The sequence below is a fragment of the Poromitra crassiceps genome (assembly GCF_964638095.1).
Source record: "Poromitra crassiceps genome assembly, chromosome: 25".
Lineage (NCBI taxonomy): Eukaryota > Metazoa > Chordata > Actinopteri > Beryciformes > Melamphaidae > Poromitra > Poromitra crassiceps.
Genome location: NC_139649.1, coordinates 10,827,869 through 10,850,097, shown reverse-complemented (window position 1 = coordinate 10,850,097; position 22,229 = coordinate 10,827,869). Strand labels below are relative to the sequence as shown.

Genomic DNA, 22,229 nt, shown 5'->3' with positions numbered 1-22,229 from the left:
ACTCTGCAAACCAGATGTTTCTTCTGTTGTTTTCCAGAGACCTTGAAGTGAAGTACTGGTCGAATCCTGAATACAACATTTAAATATTAATTTCACATTAAATGGAAATTGCATGTATCCATTTGAACTGCGCTCCAACTGATAACCGTGATTCATATAATGGCATTTCACATATTTACTGTACTGGCATCTGCACAAAAATTTTATTGGACCGACTAAAGCTGTGGACATCCTCAGAGTTAGACGTCATATTCCGTTTTAAATACTTGACATACCATCGATGGAGGCTCGTTTGGGCAGGATGGTGACTGCGCCCTCAGCCACATCCTCCTGGTCTAGAATGGGGGCGCTTTTGGCCCCCCAGCTGTCAGAGCCAACAAACAGGAAGTGTCCGGTCAGGTTGGCCCGCTTGGCCGCCTCCAGCACCCGCCTGGGAGGAGAAAGAAAATACTTTACAACACCTTTTGTAATCCACTCCTCTGCAGATTGGTTAAGATACACTGACTTGAGTGAGTGCTGCCTTCACTGACAGTATATTACCACTAGGCATCTCACGCACTTGATTCCTAGTCTCGCCCTGCAGCTCGCATACGCAGCTCGGCTGCTGCATGGCCTCGCGCACAGCTCGGCTGCTGCATGGCCTCGCCTGCTCTATTGGAGCACACGGGTGTGTGTGTGTGTCCCCCTTAAGTTTACATCCATCAGTCTTATGACATCACTGATGACATCGTCAGTGTTTTATGACATCACTGATGACATCATTGATGTCACAATGCATAATTGCTCAAGTGACATCACTGATGACATCATCAGTGGGCCTCCTTGTGTGTGTGTGTGTGTGTGTGTGTGTGTGTGTGTGTGTGTGTGTGTGTGTGTGCCATGCAGCTTGGCTGCTGCATGGCCTCGCCTGCTCTATTGGCGCACACGGGTGTGTGTGTGTGTCCCTTAAGTTTACATCCATCAGTCTTATGACATCACTGATGATATCGTCAGTCTCTTATAACATCACTGATGACATAATTGATGTCACAATGCATAATTGCTCAAGTGACATCACTGATGACATCGTCAGTGGGCCTCCTTCACTTCACTCCATCACTTCCGGGACACAAAATGGAATAATCCAGAGCAACATGTTTTCCTGTATATTTTGTCATCTGGCTGATTCCTGTTCTCTAACATTAAGCACAGTAGAGTTTGACTCACTTGATGTCATCCTCGCTGGCGAAGATGATGACCCCGCGAGCATTGGAGGTCTCCATCAGTCTCTTGATGACCTTATCGAACATCCCTGGTCTGGGCTCTCTGGGAATCTTTATGGACTGGCCAATACACACCCCCCCTGCACCAAACACACAGGGAACAATACTCATTGCAGTAAATCCCTCTTTACCAGGAATTTAAATTAGTGCACTGCTGTAGAGCTGCAACGATTCGTCGATTAATTGATTACATCGAGAGAAAATTAATCGCCAACTATTTTTTATAATCAATTAATCATGCAGACTCATTTGAAAGAAAAACATACTAAAATGATCTCGTTCCAGCTTTTTAAATGTAAATCTTCTGGTTTCTTTAGTCTTCTATCACAGTAAACTGATTATCTTTGGGTGGTGGACTGTTGGACAGGACAAAATAAGACAAAATCTACATTTTTCACCATTTTGTGACATTTTATAGACCAAACGATTAGTCGAGAGAACAATGGACAGATTAATTGATAATGAAAATAATCGTTAGTTGCAGCCCTACCTTGCTGCGATAATTCTTTTGTCAGAATCATAAGTGATATCTAAAAAAAGGATAGCAGATTACAATAGTGACTACAGAGCAGTTAAATTGCTCTCTATTGAAACTGAGAAAAATGTCTGCAGTTTTCATCTACTTATAAAAGAGCTGCTGGTACAGAAGTAAACTGTACATCATTCAATTAGCATAAAGCTAATCGGGGTATGATTTTTGTTGAAATGAAATCTAATAGTTATGACACTGATGTCACATGAGTCATGTCATCCCTGTTGGGAAGGGGGGGCATCAGAATCCATTAGGTCCAGAGTTTGTAGTGTGTTTTTGGACACTGATCTAATAATAATGGTTTTAATGGTCTCCATTATAGGCTGAATTGGTTTCTAAAGGTTTTTAATGATTCTGAATGATTTCTGATGGTTCCCAAAATGGTCTGTATTGGTTTCTAATAGTTTCCATTAGAGGCTGTATTTCTAATATTTCTTCTTCTAATGGTTTGTGATGGTTTCCAATAGAATGTTTTAGCCATCTCACACTGTTAATGGCTGTTCTGCTTCTGCTGGTGTTCTACTGGTCTCTGATGGTTTCCAGTAGAACACAACATGCTCTACTGGCTTTATCACATCCGCTCAGCAGTAAATTCACACCGCAATCAGACACACAAACCTGATTCTCTGGATAGCTGGAGGAAGGCGTCGACGCCGCTCTCTCCATAGTTGCCCTCGGAGGCCAGCGTGGAGACGTAGTTCCAGCCCATGGCCTTGACGATGTCCACCATGGCCTGGGCCTGGTAGGAGTCCGGGGGCACCACGCGGGAGAAGAACTCATAGCGGCTGTTGTCGCTCAGCTCTGGGGCCGTGGAGGCGTAGCTGATCTGGGGGATCTGAGGCACACAGATGGGTCACCGGTAAACTAGAGGGCCAGGTCAAGTGGAACATACGACTAGCGGAGGATTATTAGGCCGATAAGTGAACACAAGGAGGAACGTATAACGAGGACAGGCACTGAACCCCATGAAGGGACGACGCACCACTCTCTCATCCGATTGTCTAGACAAAGAACTAAACAGCGTGAAAATGTAGGCCTTCCAACGTAATGCCTTTGAGCTGATGAGTTGCCAGACAATACACCACAAATTGCACCATCATGGAGAATGTTCATCTCTTGCGCACGGCGAATGTTCTCGCCGGTAATCCTCGCGGGATTGGGGCAACTTTGCAGTGTGTGATCTACCCAGATGTGGTTTGTGCTGAGGATATAGCAAACATCATAGTGAGATACAGATGGTGGGGAGCCACTGCTGTAAAAAGCATTTGTTTGGAGAGAGAGAAAAAATGAAAGGATGAGAAGATTAATTTACTGGTGTGCTACTTCCTTAATGACACAGTTTATGTCGACAGCCTCAAACTCTGGACCCTGCTAATGCCGGCCCGCCTGGCTTAACGTTGGATCCTCTGGAGGGACGAGGGGAGGAAAGGTAGACACAAGGGGAGGAGAGAGGAGCGAGAGAACCATTTCACAGATTATCTGGAAGGATTATAGGGGGTTTTAGTCAAATTACGTTAAGCACAGCGGGAGAGAGACAGAGATCAAGAGAGTCGAAAAAGGTTAGCATTTCTCAGCTGTAAGCCATACAATATATTTAATTCTGATGGCCACGCGCAGCTTAAATGTCGCTGCTCTGTGTTAACCCTGCCCTGCGATGCTCCGCCTCCACGTTATGCACAGGACCACATGTGGGTCTAGTGGATAACAGACTGCGCAACAAAAGTCTTCCAGCATTGTGTGAGAGAGAGACAAGTTCCAAGAGGAATGGCGACATCAGCGTCCGCAAGTGTGTGTGTCGGCATCGCCACGCCGTTCAATTGTCTGCCTGCACATTCATAACAGGGCCAGCAGGGCCCAGTTGCACAAAGCACTTTAGGTCAAGATTTCCCTTAGGGTCAGAGTTAAGGTGTTCATAAAATAGAATCGGCTGCACAAAACACCCTTAAATCTTGTGCTTATGTTTTCCTTAAAATGTTTAACCTTATGGAGAAGATTTAAGGGTGTTTTGTGCAGCCAATTCTATTTTATGGACACCTTAACTCTGACCCTAAGGGAAAGCTTTGAGCAACTGGGCCCAGATTATAATCTCCCAAATTAATCCCACATAAAGCATCTGCATCCATTCACTTTCAGAAATCAATGAGCCATATCAGTGCCAAAGAGCATCCAAACAATGACATTTTTCTGGAATCATCGCGCAGTCAGTAACCTATCTGTGAATTATATTGTCCAAAATCAATGATCTGATCCTGATTTATCATTCCAAATTTGACAAAACAGCACACTGTAAAAAGTATGCTGTTCTCCATGACAAGCATGTCATCTATATATGATTCATGATGTACCTAGACACTGTGTGCAATAGAAAGTCATTTATTTGAACACCTCAGGAATGGAGTATGGGGAATACAATATTCAGGACACTGATTTACCAAAGACTTCTTCAAGGTATGAAATGTGCCAAGACATGCATTCTGAAAAGTTGAATTTGCTTGTTAAATGCTTTTTCAATATATGTTTTGCTAATTATCCCCTTTCAGTAGACTAGCCAGTTTTGAAGTTTAACTGCACAGTTTGCAATTTCTATGATCATAGACAAAACACTGAAATATTGGTTGACTCTAAGTATTGTGAAACTTTTAAAGGCTTTCTCCAGAAAATGTATTAAATGAATCCTGTGTAAACAAACTTATTAAAGAAGCTGAACTGTAGAATAAAATGTTTATCCTTTATAATAAAATTGGACAGGCGGGCGGGTGGGCCGGCCGGCGGGCGGTGTTAGTCAGGATTTGTGTCACATCGGCCGGGCCCAGCACGCCACCCAGCCACCCCCCCCCCCCCCCCACACACACACACACACACACACACAGACACCCCCCCAATTCGGCATAGCGCCACCTACTGGCAACACAAAAAGTGGTTTATCTCAAGAATCATCATCCGATCCACTTCAAACTTGGGGAGTGCGCTTAGGGGGACCTGATGGAGTGCAGTGCCTAATTTTGTGCAATTCCGCATAGCGCCACCTACTGGCAACACAAAAAGTGGTTAATCCCTAGAACCATTTGTCGGATTGACTTCAAACTTGGGAAGTGCGCTGCTGGGAACCCGACAGAGTGCAGTGCTGAATTTTGTGCTATTTGGACATATCGATAGAGACCATACACACACAACACAATACCATACCAGAGTCCCACCAAACTAGATTTGAAGGCGGCATAGTGGTCTGATAATCTATTCAAGTTGATCAATCACAGCCTTCATTAAAAAAACAGCTGTGTTATATGCGTGGGCCTGCATTTCTCACCTGAAGCAAAGGATGACTTTGGTGATATAGCTACTGTATGTACGATGGATAGTGAAAAATCTCACACTAGGGCTTCGGATAGACAGAGCCAGGAGATGCTCAGTGGACATCACTTTAGATGCATCCGGAGTGCGGAGAGCAGCACATATGGACAGTGTAGGAGGAAACCCACCATTTAGCTAAATCTACTCCACACCGACTATAGGCCACAAGTTGCTGATATCCTAGAACTGATGTCATCCCTCTGCCCCGATGCTCTATTTTCAGCCCGGGGTGCTGAGCTGCTGAGAGGGGCTTAGTGGACGCTGGGATCTATAATTCTGTAGTTAACATCTGCCCGTATACAAGCTGCTTCCTTGGCTCTCAACTAATATCACCACTCGCCAATAAGAATGCTGCAACAAGTTGCCTCCAACTACAAACGACATATATCATGAATTATGCATAATCAATTTGATAGCCAATTTGACCCAAGCCAGAACTCTTTCTTTTCTCACACACACAGACAATTCCAGGTTGGTGGCCGACTATGTCAGTAAGTCAGTGAGAACATGACATAATGTGGGATTTACACAGACTCAGTGGCCCATCACTGCAATGAGCAGTGCAATCAATTATCAGAGGTCAATCGTCGTGGAGCAATTCCACTGCACATTCAACAAACAGACACTCAACAAATGACATGGATTAGCTTGTGGTGGCCACCGTTCATATAGCGTTCACAGTCCCACTGAAGTGTTATTGTAACACTCAGTAGCTGCGCCATGGGACTGTAAAACTATACGGAAATCCATTATGATGATTATTATTATGAATTATATACAGAGGCGCAGCTTGTGAACAGGCAAGGCAGGCAACTGCTTGGGGCCCCAGTCCGTTAGGGCCCCCCGAGGGCTGACAAACTTTACTCCACAGCAGTGACCACAAACCCCTCTCCATTAAACAACCAATGGATAATTTGCAATGACATTGAAACCTCCCTAAAGGGGCTCCATTTCATCCCCTGGCCTGGACGATTTATTTTGAATGACGTGAATTCACTTTCACTTTCAATTCAAGAGAATGTATGTGACTCATTCCCGTCAAACTTGCATGATTCACGTATTCTCTTGAATCGAAAGTGAATGAAGGAAATGAAATGATCTGGAAGTCAAAACGAAAGAGAAAAAAGAGGATGTGGAAAAAAACAAGTGGAGCAGATATTGATTAGGTAGATAACAGAATGCTGTGATTTTAGCTTAGCCTATGGGGAGATACTTGAATAAATTCAGCTAGCTATGGTGTCACCTTTTCTCAGTAGTGGAATTATTAACAATCACATAACTGCAATTGCTTCAACTTCAACCATTTAGCCTACCCATTATTATTAAGACAAGCAAACCTGAATTTGATCAGTTTTTGCATTTTTGCACGTAGCCTCTTATTATCATTCAAGAATTGTATTTGGGCGTCACAAAACAGAAGTTTCTTATTCTTAATAGGCTAAAACTAGCCTGGTAAACCAGCCCGTCACGTGAACTCACATTTCATTTGGTTTTCAAACCAAATGAAATGTGAGTTAACAGCTGTATTAAGAAAAAAGCTTACTCAATGTGCTGTCGTCAGAGTTTAGTTGAATCTAGCAACGCTGACAGCGGTTTATTGGTCGTGACTCACAGCAATCAGAGAAGCACATTCTAGGGTAGTTGAACGTAACATGACACCACACAGGCCGAGGGGCAGAGCAGCTGCAGCTGCTACGGAGTTTCTCCCTCAATACAAATAGCCTGCCACTCTTTGCACTGCATTGTTTCTCCAATACGGGACAAAGCGTGTCCCGTATCAGTTCAATACGGAACACGTCTTTTTGTTTACGGGACAATTCCGTATTTTAAGGGACGGTTGACAACCCTAGTGGCTGGTAACATTTGAACATTTACTAGACATTTGGCAGGTGGGCAAAAAAGTTAACTTTGCACCATGTATGAAAGCTATGAATAGGCTAATAAAATACTTCCTAGGAACTTGAGGAATTCTACTTATAATATTTATGTCTTTTTTGTTGGTGTAGGTTAATAATAAAATGATAGTGATGAGGTTGGAGGGGCCCCCGGGGAGTTTTTGCCTAGGGCCTCTACAGACTCTAGAATCGCCACTGATTATATAAAATCGCATCACACAGAATATGTGCTGTATAAAACGTAAGGGTCTCCATGACCTATCTACCAGATTCAAAATGCTATTATCCATCCAAGTTTTCTGAATGGGATTAAAAATAAGTGTGGATGCAGTCGAAATAGTGGACCAAGGATCAGGACTAGCCTTCGTATCTACTCTCCCAACTGTCTTTCCTTTTGTTTCAGCTGTTTTTAAGATTTTTTTATCCATAACACGTCAATATCTGCTTTTTATTAAACTAGGAATTTCGATTCCTAGGGTGGAGTCTGGAGATGATGCGCCATGGTTGCAGTTATGGAAATCGCCCGCTCCCCAGGCTCCCAAAATCATGACAGACAGACAGACAGACAGACAGACACCACCCACCCAGGCACCATCCACTCATATTACATCACAGTTCACTGATGACATCATAAGCTCAAGTGACATCACATCACTGATGACATCACTTCCATCACAAATCGTGACTGACACCACCACTTAGCCAATTTTAACTAAAGATTTAAAATGTTACCATGCTTGAATGAATCTACTTTCTTTTGATTATTGGTCTATTTTGGTGGATTCATCTTGTTGACTGTGACTTTTGCAATGTAACTTGGTTCCACTGAAAATTAGGCTCTGCCTCAATGTGGCGCTCAGGTGAAATCAAAGTGAGCTAATTGAACATGCGTGGAGAAGTTCAACAATATTAATAGTTTGAGCCTTAAAGGAACACAGCTTTGTATCATTACAACATCAGTAGTATATCAGAAAACTATAAACAGTTTTGCAGGCATTCATTCAGTGTGACAGTTATTGAGAGTTGATTTGAGTGAAGCTGTGGACCAGTGATGTCATTTGTTAGCCTGGCTTGTGCATGAATGACATCAATGACATCACTGGTCCACAACTTAACTCAAATCAACTCTCAATAACTGTCAAATGGAAACAAGCAAACAAGGTGTGTGAGCAGGGAGAATGAACCAGACGATGGCTTCCGCCCCTGGGCTGAAATCTCTATTAATGGAGGAGCCCTTCACGAAGGTGAAGGCACATTGCTCAGGAGGCATGAGGAGCAGAGGAACATGAGGTGAGGCACAACAGCCAAGATTGAGGAGGTTTGAGAATTTGAAACACTGGAAACTTGAAAGACGAAGAAGAAGAAGAACCAGGTCTAGAGTGAGACCATCCAACTGTGAGTGGCAGCAATTTGCCGCAAGGCCTCCAGTCTGCCGGAAAGCAATTGGAAGAAGAAGATAACTGTCAAACTCAATGAATGACTTCAAAACTATTTACAGTTTTCTGATACTACTGATCAGATGTTGTAATGATACAACCTCAAGAGGAGTAGTGTGTGTGTGTTGCCTCCTTTTTCACAATCTACATCGCAACTGTCAAAGCCTAAAAAGCTTATCTAAATGCTTCTCATCTCCTCATTATGATACAGATTTAATAAGGGAACTCAATAAGGGATATTGGCTTTTACCTGTATTCACCTCATCAGTGCACTTCACCAAAAAATAAGTGGTCACTAAAATGTTGTGCCTTCAGAGTCTAATGAATGGAGTTGACTGAAATGAATGAAGCGAAAAGATTTCTCACCGCAAACAGTCTGAGAACATTGGCCACCATGATGGACACTGAGCTTCCAGACGCACCGATTACCCCGACCACGCTCTCTGGTTTGGGGATGATGGGGGGCTGTCCGTCGGAGCAGCGCACGTCCGAGGTGTCCTTCTGGATGCGGGCCTGGACGAAGGTGAGCGACTGCTCCAGGGCGTAGGTGTCTCTGGAGCAGGTGTCCAGGATGCGGGCGCCCAGGGTGATGTTGGGCAGCAGGTCGGGGTCGCTGTTGATCTGGTCCAGGGCGTACAGCATGGCCTCCATGCGGTGGATCCCCTTCTCCTTCTTGATCTCCCCGCATGGCACCCCAACTGGCCCGCGAGAGTGCACTGGGAACAGCCCGCCCAGGGTGATGTCGCCCTCGATTTTGATGGAGTGGGGCTGGGTGCCCTCCTGGGCCCGCGTGCCCGGGCCCGCGCCCACCATCAGCACCCACAGCACCCGAGGCCACCATCTTAACAGGCACCCCGATGGTGACCGCTGGGACGAGTGATGGGTCTGTGATGTCATGATGACGGCCACCCGAGGTACCTACAGCAGCAGGCTCCTCCCTCTACCTGTGATACCTAGGGACAGACAGAGGTCTGGTCATCACATCATGTCTAAACATTGGCACCTGGATGAGGTGTTTTACTATTTTGTACATTTTACAACAGCAAGTTCTCTGTCTTCCATACAAACTGCTGCCCAGTGTGTCAAGCCAGCAGTGCAATTTAATATAATCTCATATGATTTCCTTATCAGGTAACAAAGTGTATTTAAATGCAAAAGGAACGTTGGAAGATTCTAACATTGCTGCTGTGAATTTCAGTATTTTTTACAAAGCCATGTGGACCTGTAGTTTATTTTGGTGCCCTGGATCAGAATTGAGAACATGAAATAAATATAAAAAGATCAAAATATATTCAGCTGTGGCTTAAGAGAATTTTTTAGACAGAGTTTAGGATGATCCAAAGTAAATATTTGAAGCTTTTCTAATGCATCTGAGAGCAGAGCATAAGGGAAACTATGAATTTCGCAATAAGTGAACAGTCATATTTCATGGTTCAAAAGCTAGAGGAGATGAATCATATCTGCAATACATTGACAACATTTAGAGTAGTGCACTGCGGAAGTTAAAATCTAATTAATAGAAATGTAAGTATACTTCAATATTTACATTTTATGATTTGGGGTACCGCATAATATCCAACTCAATATTAGCTAATATTTCAGAATTTTGAACATTGCATGCATAGGCCTACAGTATATTTCAATTTACTTGAATATTTTCAAGCTTGCTCAAAAAATGCAATACATAAAGTCAAACTTTATTTGTGGAGCTACCTGACATTTACAAATTCTTCCACAGACACTTCCACTTGTCTAGATGAATGAATGGAAATCATAGTAATCGGAATCAATCAACATTTCTCAACATTATTGTAATCAAAATGTGAATCTAAGATATGGAAGACCCACAACCATTGCAATGTTGTTGTTCTTTTCCCATTTTGAAAAGGCTACCACAGGAAGCTGAACTGAATTAAATGGACTTCTTACCTGCCCATTCCTCATTGAATCTTGACTTCAGCCATCACATGAGTTCCAAACAGGACTTCATCCATGGTCCAATATTTGATGATATCTAGAGGCAATGCTTTCCTCTCCTCACAGAAGGTAAATCCTCTATCATCTCAGACAGCCTATGTGCTTTCTCAAAATAACCGCAATGGAAATCAAACAATGGTATGAAAAAGAAAAGAGTTTTGATTTCTAATAAAAAACAAAATGAAAATGCTGACTTTCCAGGCATTAGGGTATAGATAGCATCATGGCAGAATCAGGGAAAAGTAGAAAAAAGCACAACATTATGCCAGTGAGATTCTACAAATCACTGCCAAATCCCTTAAAAGCTCTCCCTCTCTCTTTTCTCTCTGTTTGCATCTCTATCCCAGGCACTCCCCCCTCCCTCCCTCCCTCTCTCTCTCTCTGCCTCCCCCCTCACTCTCTCCGCTGACTCCCTCCCTCCCTCCCTCTCTCCGCTGACCTCCTCACTCTCTCTCTCTGCCGCTCTTTCTCTGTTGAAACCTCTTCTCGCCCTTTCTCTCAGCGCACTAATGGCTACAGATTGGGATTATCATGTGGGCGTCTGTGAAGAAAGCCCTAGGTGGACTAGCCCTTTTTTTCATACAGCTGAATGAAATGCAGAACCCTCCCCCGTGTATGATGGAACTCTGTCACTCTGAGAGATTAGATGAGCAGTGATTTGATTCACAGACACACACACACACACACACACACACACACACACACACACACACGTGTGCACACTCTCTCTCTCTCTCTCTCTCAAACAAACACCTGTTAATGTCGACACAATTGTAAAATATGAGGCCAGAGAATAGGTTTTCAGCACCAAACATCTGGATTCCCTCTTTGATACATTATTGATTTGAGTCTCTGCTGTAGGAAAACAAGATGTTTTTTTAGCCCCAGTTATTCAAACGTTACACCCAGCTACCGATGCTATCGCCCACTGGATTTCCTCTGTGAATCGGAGTACGGATTACATAGGAAATAAGACTTTTGAGACTTTTCTCAATGGTCCGTCAATGTGATTATCTTTAGCATGAAATGTAATGCAAAAAGAGACATGTTATGCAGCTTGCAGCTCATCAGCTCTCAATTAGAACAGAGGAGCACTACTGCCGCCTACTGTACCAATTTAGAAATGTCATCATATTTGCCTCTGCCTCACAGGATGCACAGAGTATTACAACACAAATTACTTCTTCCATCATAGCGATAAAATAATAAGGCACACAGTACAATGTAATTTGTTTTCCAATTACATGTTATTTTAATATAAATTTAACACTTTCCAAAATATACTAAAAAAACTCAACAGGTTTAGCTGGTACAGAAGAACCTCTGCCTGTGTGTGTAAGGCAGGGGTGTGCAAACTTTTTCGAATGGGGGCCAGATTAGATCATGTGAAAATACCAGGGGGGCGGGCAGCTGCTTCTCACATCATATGGGTTAATAAAAAAATCACATACAATACAATTGTATTCTAAGGATTTTGTTTACCATCTGAAAACATTAGTTCCACCTGTGTAGTTCCTACTTGGTGCTTGTCTACAAACTGTATGATAGTGCTGTCATCGTTAGGTGAATGGAAAAAATGCAAAGTGAACTTGCTTGATTAACCAATACTGTGTGGAGGGCCACATCATCAAAGGGAGCAAGTGGGCTCTGTTTGTTTGTTTGTTTCAATTTATGTCCCACTGATGACGTTGCAATGTCTATGACATCATCAGTGATGGTCACAGCGGCAGGGCGGGCGATGGCGAGCCTGCATAGCGGGAAAGCCTAGGAATCGAGCGCGGATAGCGCACAAGATTTCCAGTATAGTATATTTTGAGAGACAAGCCGACGGCCGCTTAAGCTCGCGGGCCGCAATTGGCCCCCAGGCTGGACTTTGGACATGCCTGTTGTAAGGCTTTATCAGTGGCAGTGTAATATGGGACAGTATTTGTTAAACTACCCTAAGAAAACGGACTTCTCCAGGCCATCCTCCACTTTGGTGTACTCCAGGTGAGATTTGAAGTAGCGGCTCTCGTAGCGCGGGCTGCCGCGGACGTACTCCAGGTACTCAGGGGTCCCGGGGCAGATGACGTTGTCTGCCAGCAGGACGCTGCCTTTCCTGAGGAGGCCGCACTCCTGACGGAAAGGAACGCGGGAGTCACACAAGGCATTGGGCAAATCATTTGAAAACATCAAGAAAAACATGGTCAGTGTATAAGGAAAAATATACCTAATATAACAAACTCCATGAGGAATATAGAGTCATACGGGACACATTTGCCAAGAGTATACCTCAACCCAAGGGAAATGAAACTCAAGTGATAATGATATAATTTTGACATTGTAACCCCCCCCCGTCCCCAATATGATTTGGAGCCGTCCAAAAATCCAAATGTTTTGGAATACAGTACAGTACAATACAAGATTACAGATACTGAATTGTGTATCTCCAACTTAATTTTTTTTAAAGTTTGGACATATTTTTTACAACTGTAACATTAGTTGTTTTTGTTTTTTTAACAGAGAGAGTAAAGAATCTAAAAAATTATGGTTTAAGAACCGGTATCAAAGTCAAGGTACCGTATCGGTATAGATTTTCTTTTAACGATACCCAACCCCAGGTCTGAAAATGCCCTTAGACTCCCATCAGAAATTATACATTCTTGGAATGAGGTCAATAATCCAAACCCCCATGACTGAGTGTGTGTTGTTACTTATTAATGCTTAAGCAGTGGTATGTGACTGTGTGTATGCATAGGATATACCTGATCAGTACATGATCTGAAGGAATCACTCAATAGTCTACAGCCAGGATACTAATGCATTATTGTGCAAGTTAAGACCAGGGAAACCCCAAGGGGCTCATAAAATGTCTCCCTGAAAAACTATTAGTAAATGATACAATATAGTATATACAATATAACTCCCAATTTCCCCCCGGGGATCATTAAAGTCTTTCTGATTCTGATTCTGATAGTGTTACGAAACCCAAAAAAAGAAGAAAATAAAAAAGTTAAAAACAAGAAACAGACAAAGGATTTGATGAATGGCTGTATATGTAAAAGTTAAGACTTGCCTCCATCAACTTTGTGTCGGGAAGGTAGCGATCTTTCCAGTGATCCAGGAACACCAAGTCAAATGTTTCCACCCCGAAACACTCCTTCATTTTGGGGATCCAGTCCCCAGACGGCCCCTCAATTAACTGGACCTGTAAAAAAAAAAAAGTTAATTAACTGGACCTGTAAAAAAAAAAAAATGTACAGCACAATGTAACAGCATTTCATTCACATGAACTGTTGTTCAGCTCATCTGGTCACACCTGGCTTTACCTTGTCCTCTACTCCTGCGAAAGCTATGATTTGACGGGCAATGGCAGCACAGCGGGGGTTGAATTCCAGAGTCAGGAGTCTGGCATCAGGGGGAAGCAGGCGGGCTATTCGCACGGCGGAGTAGCCACAGTAGGTTCCCAGCTCCAGCACAGTGGCAGGGCTCACCTCACTCACCACCGAGTCAAGGATGCACCCTGCGGCAAACAGCACAGACAACAACACAAGGAGGTGAGGACCAACAAAACATAAACAGACACACACACAACAACACAAGGAGGTGAGGACCAACAAACCATAAACAGACACACACAACAACACAAGGAGGTGAGGACCAACAAACCATAAACAGACACACACACAACAACACAAGGAGGTGAGGACCAACAAACCATAAACAGACACACACACAACAACACAAGGAGGTGAGGACCAACAAACCATAAACAGACACACACACAACAACACAAGGAGGTGAGGACCAACAAACCATAAACAGACACACACACAACAACACAAGGAGGTGAGGACCAACAAACCATAAACAGACACACACACAACAACACAAGGAGGTGAGGACCAACAAAACATAAACAGACACACACACAACAACACAAGGAGGTGAGGACCAACAAACCATAAACAGACACACACACAACAACACAAGGAGGTGAGGACAACAAAACATAAACAGACACACACAACAACACAAGGAGGAGAAGACAACAAAACATAAACAGACACACACACAACAACACAAGGAGGTGAGGACAACAAAACATAAACAGACACACAAAACAACACAAGGAGGAGAGGACAACAAAACATAAACAGACACACACACAACAACACAAGGAGGTGAGGACAACAAAACATAAACAGACACACACAACAACACAAGGAGGTGAGGACAACAAAACATAAACAGACACACACACAACACAAGGAGGTGAGGACAACAAAACATAAACAGACACACAAAACAACACAAGGAGGAGAGGACAACAAAACATAAACAGACACACACAACAACACAAGGAGGTGAGGACAACACAACATAAACAGACACACACAACAACACAAGGAGGTGAGGACCAACAAAACATAAACAGACACACACAAAACAACACAAGGAGGTGAGGACAACAAAACATAAACAGACACACAACAACACAAGGAGGAGAGGACAACAAAACATAAACAGACACACACAACAACACAAGGAGGTGAGGACAACAAAACATAAACAGACACACAACAACACAAGGAGGTGAGGACAACAAAACATAAACAGACACACAACAACACAAGGAGGTGAGGACAACAAAACATAAACAGACACACAAAACAACACAAGGAGGTGAGGACCAACAAAACATAAACAGACACACACAACAACACAAGGAGGAGAGGACAACAAAACATAAACAGACACACACAACAACACAAGGAGGTGAGGACAACAAAACATAAACAGACACACAACAACACAAGGAGGTGAGGACCAACAAAACATAAACAGACACACACAACAACACAAGGAGGTGAGGACCAACAAAACATAAACAGACACACACAACAACACAAGGAGGTGAGGACCAACAAAACATAAACAGACACACACAACAACACAAGGAGGTGAGGACCAACAAAACATAAACAGACACACACACAACAACAACACAAGGAGGTGAGGACAACACAACATAAACAGACACACACACAACAACACAAGGAGGAGAGGACAACAAAACACAAACAGACACACACACAACAACACAAGGAGGAGAGGACAACAAAACACAAACAGACACACACACAACAACACAAGGAGGAGAGGACAACAAAACATAAACAGACACACACAACAACACAAGGAGGTGAGGACCAACAAAACATAAACAGACACACACACAACAACACAAGGAGGTGAGGACAACAAAACATAAACAGACACACACAACAACAACACAAGGAGGTGAGGACAACAAAACACAAACAGACACACACACAACAACACAAGGAGGAGAGGACAACAAAACATAAACAGACACACACACAACAACACAAGGAGGTGAGGACAACAAAACATAAACAGACACACACAACAACAACACAAGGAGGTGAGGACAACACAACATAAACAGACACACACACAACAACACAAGGAGGAGAGGACAACAAAACATAAACAGACACACACAACAACACAAGGAGGTGAGGACAACAAAACATAAACAGACACACAACAACACAAGGAGGTGAGGACAACAAAACATAAACAGACACACAACAACACAAGGAGGTGAGGACAACAAAACATAAACAGACACACAAAACAACACAAGGAGGTGAGGACCAACAAAACATAAACAGACACACACAACAACACAAGGAGGAGAGGACAACAAAACATAAACAGACACACACAACAACACAAGGAGGTGAGGACAACAAAACATAAACAGACACACAACAACACAAGGAGGTGAGGACCAACAAAACATAAACAGACACACACAACAACACAAGGAGGTGAGGACCAACAAAACATAAACAGACACACACAACAACACAAGGAGGTGAGGACCAACAAAACATAAACAGACACACACAACAACACAAGGAGGTGAGGACCAACAAAACATAAACAGACACACACACAACAACAACACAAGGAGGTGAGGACAACACAACATAAACAGACACACACACAACAACACAAGGAGGAGAGGACAACAAAACACAAACAGACACACACACAACAACACAAGGAGGAGAGGACAACAAAACACAAACAGACACACACACAACAACACAAGGAGGAGAGGACAACAAAACATAAACAGACACACACAACAACACAAGGAGGTGAGGACCAACAAAACATAAACAGACACACACACAACAACACAAGGAGGTGAGGACAACAAAACATAAACAGACACACACAACAACAACACAAGGAGGTGAGGACAACAAAACACAAACAGACACACACACAACAACACAAGGAGGAGAGGACAACAAAACATAAACAGACACACACAACAACACAAGGAGGTGAGGACCAACAAAACATAAACAGACACACACACAACAACACAAGGAGGTGAGGACCAACAAAACATAAACAGACACACACAACAACACAAGGAGGAGAAGACAACAAAACATAAAAGCTGTTGAAGGAAAGGCACTGATACCTTTCTCATCTCCCACATGCATGGCCCATTCCTTGTATCTGCAGTAGTTGTCGATGGCTTTGATCACACTCCCAGGGTCTCCTCTAGTGGCGTTCTTCTGTACTACACCCAGAATCCGCTGAAGGGTGCAGTTGGGGGTGGGGGGGGGGGGACATTGGTGTTTTACTTTACAATGGCCAGCAGCACACTTTGTAATGGACACCTCTTGATCTATAACTATTAACATGTATATCAAAATTAAATGTAATAAAATTTCAACGTAAATTCATATTTATTATCCACAGAACACTTGTCCACTCATGTACATATTGTATATATTTACCGGTACTCGATTTGATTGCACTTGCAACTTTGTGATTGTCTTTAGTTATCTTCCTACTTCTTATCTCATTATCTCACTTATCTTATCCTATTGATGTGACCGCTACGCTGCATACAGACACTAAGACAAATTCCTCGTGTGTAACTTGCATACTGTGGCAATAAAAGTGATTCTGATTCTGATATCATATCAGCATTATCATCATGGCTTGGGTTCAAACCAGCAACCTTCCAGTCTGCTTCTCTGCCCTCTAGCCTACATTGTGCCTTTCTTTTAGCCTGTGGCACTTGTGTGTGTGAAATCTAGGTCAGCAAATTGCATTGTCTGGCAAAGTGTGTTGCGCCCAGCAGCAACCTCACCACTCGTCTGAGCCAACTCTCAATCTGCTCCTGAACTGCCTCCGACTGCCTTCAGCACTGCTTGTTTTGGTGTCAACCTCAACAATTCTGGCCAAGAACACAGGCGATCAGGAGTTTAAGCTCCATGCAGAACGGGTTCGGAAGTTCAGTAATGCGCTTGAGCAGTCGTTTTTACTTGTTCACATTGTTATAGTCAAGTATGGATAAAATAGCATTAATGGGGTTTAAATCTTATAAATCACTATAAGATGTTGTGTCAAAGTACTTTAAAACGAGTTAACAGCTTATTGCAACTACCCCTCCTGTATAATGCACAGTATGCACTACATACATACATAAGTACATGTAATTCATAGAAAGTGTAGAACGTGTTCTAGACATTTTTTCTGAAGCTGACCTATAGGTATGTGGACGATGATAGACTCTCGTAACGGGACAAGCCCCGTCTTTTATTGTCACACGAACACCACAACACATGCATGCGGCCACAACACACTCATGCTGACGGTGGCCGGTGAAAAGTGCCCTCTGCATTTAACCCATCCAGGCATGTCCTTTCCTCCGGGGGGCAGGCCAGGAGCAGTGGTCGCTTTCTCGTACAGCGCCCGGGGACCAACTTCGGATGTTGTCGTCACTGGTTGGATGACGATGACGATCTGATCTTCTGCATGTTTTTAGTGGGGGGGGGGGGGGGGGGGGGGGGTTATATACGGAGGAACCCCCTGGGGGAGCACGGGGAGAACATGCAAACTCCACACAGAGAGAAAGGCCCTTACGACGAGATACCCCACCTGGGCAGTAGGCACTGAAGATATGGGGGGGAACACAACCACAGCGCTCACAGTGTCCCAGGCGAGAATCGAACTCAGGACCTTCTGACTGTGAGGCGACAGCTCTACCACTGAGCCACCGTGGTATGTGGACATTTCTTTTCTCCTTCCGTCAGCCTACACTCTATCATTACTCAGGCATGGCTTTCTCCTCACAAGACCAGGTCACTCAAAAGCTTCTGGTTGGAGGGCAGAGGTCATGACCTGATGATGAGTGCATGGGGTCTGGTCTTGGGAGAGGCAAGTGAAAAACAGAAGGTGTATATATTCGAGGCCCACCTGAGGACGTGTGGAATGGGTCAGCGTGTCCAGCATCCGCTCAACGATGACATCGTGCCACATTAGCGCCAATACAGGGTGATACTGCACAACGGCGGGGATCACCCACCGGTACAGAGCGTACAGCATCGCTGCCCCCCCGGTGCACGTGTAAAGAAGAGTCAGCCACATCCTACAACCAAACCAGACAGAGTACACACATCAGTGTCATCAGAGTATATCACATCAAAGATGTAATATGTACTATGTAATATGTACATCAAAGATGTAATATGTTGTTATTTCCGCTGTAATAAATACACAAGATACGGAACATCAATAACAAACACATCTCCATGAAATAAATGGGTATGGAAATCAACACCCATAGCTCTCATCTCTCAGTCCTCCTTTTGTGTTGTGGTAATGAGATGGGTGTTTACTATGCAGCGTATCGTATGACACTTATCTCATACTGGCCCTGTTTTCATTATCATATCTGTTGCTGCCAGGACCAACCCACACACTGGCCCTCAGGAGTAGAACATCATATCAACATAGGCAAACATCAACTCAATGTCATCAACTGCAATAGGACAGTAAACACCCAACATAATGGATGTGTTTTGGTGTAGATTTAGCTGGGTTGGGGGAAAACATGAGTAAAAAGGAGGAAGAATATGGCTAGAATATTAAATGAGGTATGCTTCTGTGGGAAAGCAGTACATGAGCATGGCTAGAATAATGGTGGCTGAGGTAATTCCTCTTGATTTGGACTTTTGAGTTGCATGGCAACTGGGCCGGAGGTTAAGAGCTGTGTAACAATAGCCAGAGCCCTGGGGACTTGTGCAAGATTTACTTTGGCTTCAATCTCATGTACACGTTACACTTGTGGAGCAAGATGTTCAGACGCAGAAATGTGAGTTTAAAACTGCATGGAGAATAGTTTGAGATTCTTTTGATGGTTGTTCTGAAACACAAGGAAAACGGGGTAGGATGTATTATGTCGGGACATGTAACAGAACATTGCATCATAGCAAGCTACATGCTACAGTGTCTGCGCATTTGGATTGTATGCATCATAAAAAGACTCGATCTCAGAGACAAGAATCACAGGGAGGAGATCAAGAATATGCATACATATTTAACCTGACACGTTTTCACAACATTACATTACTTTTGGACAAAGGTTCTGCATTACTAATAGGCAGCACAGACTAGACCTGTTGTTGAAAATGGCCATGATTGAGAAGTTTCAGTGGCATCAACATGGAATGTTGAATATGGCACAGAATATTTAGTGCATCCTTTTTCTCCAAAGTGTTTCACAATAGCACGAGTGTGCACATGTTCAGTTGGTCAAGAACAGAAGTGAAAGCAGACTGGACTGTGCTCTACCTCTTGAGCAATGCAGGACCACCACACACTTAATACTTGTTAGCCATACAAAACAAAAGCTGTGTTCTTAGCAAAGCAGCTGTCATTACTAGTACATAGAAAACAACAAGACTTACATGTGTGGGCAGGCGGTGTTCCCTGTCTGCTTCACACCTCTTGTCTTGCCACCTCCGGTAAGAGGAAAACCCGTTTTCCCAGCCCAGTTCTAGTTTTAACACACCAACATATGCTGTAGTAGGCTTTCACTGGACTGACTCCTCCCTCCTCCCTCCTCCCTCTTCCTTCCATCCCCCTCCCTATGAACTGCTGAATTAATGTGAGCAGGCAAGGAATGCGCAACAGACCAAATCTCACTGGGAGAACCAGCGACCATCACATGCACAGTTTGACGCACTCACACACACACACACACACACTCTCTCACACACTCACGCACGCACACACACACACACACACGCACGCGCGCACACACACACACACACACGCATAACTTAGGTCACAAAGGACTGCTTGGAATTTGAGTGCGCATATGAGTCATATTGGTTACAGATAATATCATTATCTGCAGGCAATACTGCTCATTATTATTTCAAGCTGTTTAAAATGATATTTGGGTGGATCATTCCACAATCCAAATACCCCATTTCCATTCTGATGGGATAAAGAACATCTCCAAATGTACCTGTAATGTGATTGTCACAGATTACAGTTAAATAAATATATATATATAATCAAATCGCTGTAATCCCATTACTATAAATGCAAAGCATTATCTTCCAATGACCACTTTCACAATGAGCAGGGTCGGGCCAGGGTTACTTGACCCAAGTTCAACCCTGATGTTTGTTCATTCACACCAAGTCAGTCAACACAGGGTTTAATCCAAACAAAACACAAAACCAACCTGGTTGACCCTCGGTCTGAAATGAGTAATCCTCTTTCTATCCAAAATCACTCTGTGTACTTACACAAAGGTTTTACGTAATGTAGCCTATACTTGCTCTATTTATTTTGCTTACTTTAGACATATTCTACTTATTTTGCTTATTTTTGCTTCTATCGCATTTACTACTGTTTATTCTATGCTATGTTGTGTTCTTATTCTGCTTATTTTGCTTACTATCGCATTTACTACTGTTTATTTTATGCTATGTGTGTTCTGTGAGCGAGCTACTGTAACCTGTCCCAATTTCCCCCCGGGGATCATTAAAGTCTTTCTGATTCTGATTAACATGGTTCTTTGCCCTCTCCCACCCGGGACATCACCACCCACGACGGGACTATCCTACAGCAGGTCAATGAGTACAACTACCTGGCTATCTGGCTAGAGAGCACTCTGTCTTTGTCACACCATATGAGCAGGTTACAGTCTAAGGTCAAATCTAAAATTGGTTTCTTGTATAGAATGCGCTCGTATAAAAATGATAGTCAGGTCAGATATGTCCTTGTTTGAACCCTCTTGATAACACTGTGAATTGTTCCTGTGCTTTTTTCTTTACTGATTAATATGTCATCACCCAGACTCCATCTGTTCTTTGTTCTTACAAAAAAAATAAAAAAATAAAGTGTAAAAATAAAAAGAATAATCTAAGTCCTGATAACATTTCAGGAAGACTATGTATTTGGATAAATCCATTTCTCAACCTTTTCTGTGCAGTTTAATAAATATTTTTTCAAGGTACGGTCTCCGCTTAGCTCTCTCAGAAATAACTGTTAGAAGAATAAAAGCACTGAGTAAAGAAATCATACGTGGGTTTATTGAAACTCAAGAACTCATCATAGGGAGATCATGTCAGCAGACACTTTCTTAGTAAATATTACTTCTATTTGGTCATTGGTGTAACCTCGGTTTGATACGACTGCCATTAAAATACCTTAAGACCAAACAACACGACTGGGGGAAAAAGCCTACATTAGGCTAGCATTCAGAATCAACTCTGTGCTGTTTTTAAAGCTGTGCTCATGATGCCAGCACCAGGCTATTAAACCCCTCAGCTGACAAGTCCAATATATCAAATCCAAGACTATTATTATTACTGTACACCCAGGGACATGTCCAAGCCTGCTGTCTTGGAGTGAGTCAACCAAGCCTGTCCGT

At 43.2% G+C, this 22,229-nt stretch overlaps 2 protein-coding genes across 2 annotated transcripts in view; both read right to left on the bottom strand.

Annotated features, from left to right (window-relative positions):
* The window catches only part of grm6b (glutamate receptor, metabotropic 6b), a gene marked incomplete at its 3' end in the record, with an annotated part of 15,679 nt that extends 6,537 nt beyond the window's left edge, over window positions 1-9,142 (bottom strand). The window contains exons 1-5 of the mRNA XM_083660529.1: window positions 8,843-9,142; window positions 2,413-2,629; window positions 1,207-1,342; window positions 276-430; window positions 1-66 (exon numbers count right to left, since the gene is read on the bottom strand). The exon at window positions 1-66 is cut by the window's left edge and continues 75 nt beyond it. Coding sequence (XP_083516655.1) covers window positions 1-66; window positions 276-430; window positions 1,207-1,342; window positions 2,413-2,629; window positions 8,843-9,127 — 859 coding nt within the window. The 5' untranslated portion in view covers window positions 9,128-9,142. The remainder of the gene's footprint in view (window positions 67-275; window positions 431-1,206; window positions 1,343-2,412; window positions 2,630-8,842) is intronic.
* Window positions 9,143-11,699: 2,557 nt separating this feature from the next.
* On the bottom strand, window positions 11,700-20,375 carry comtb (catechol-O-methyltransferase b). The gene is made up of 6 exons (XM_083660679.1): window positions 20,248-20,375; window positions 18,755-18,926; window positions 16,965-17,082; window positions 13,762-13,955; window positions 13,509-13,640; window positions 11,700-12,568 (listed from the first exon to the last, which is right to left on the bottom strand). Coding segments are annotated over exons 1-6 (798 nt in total). The 5' UTR covers window positions 20,250-20,375; the 3' UTR covers window positions 11,700-12,388.
* Window positions 20,376-22,229: the final 1,854 nt, after the last annotated feature.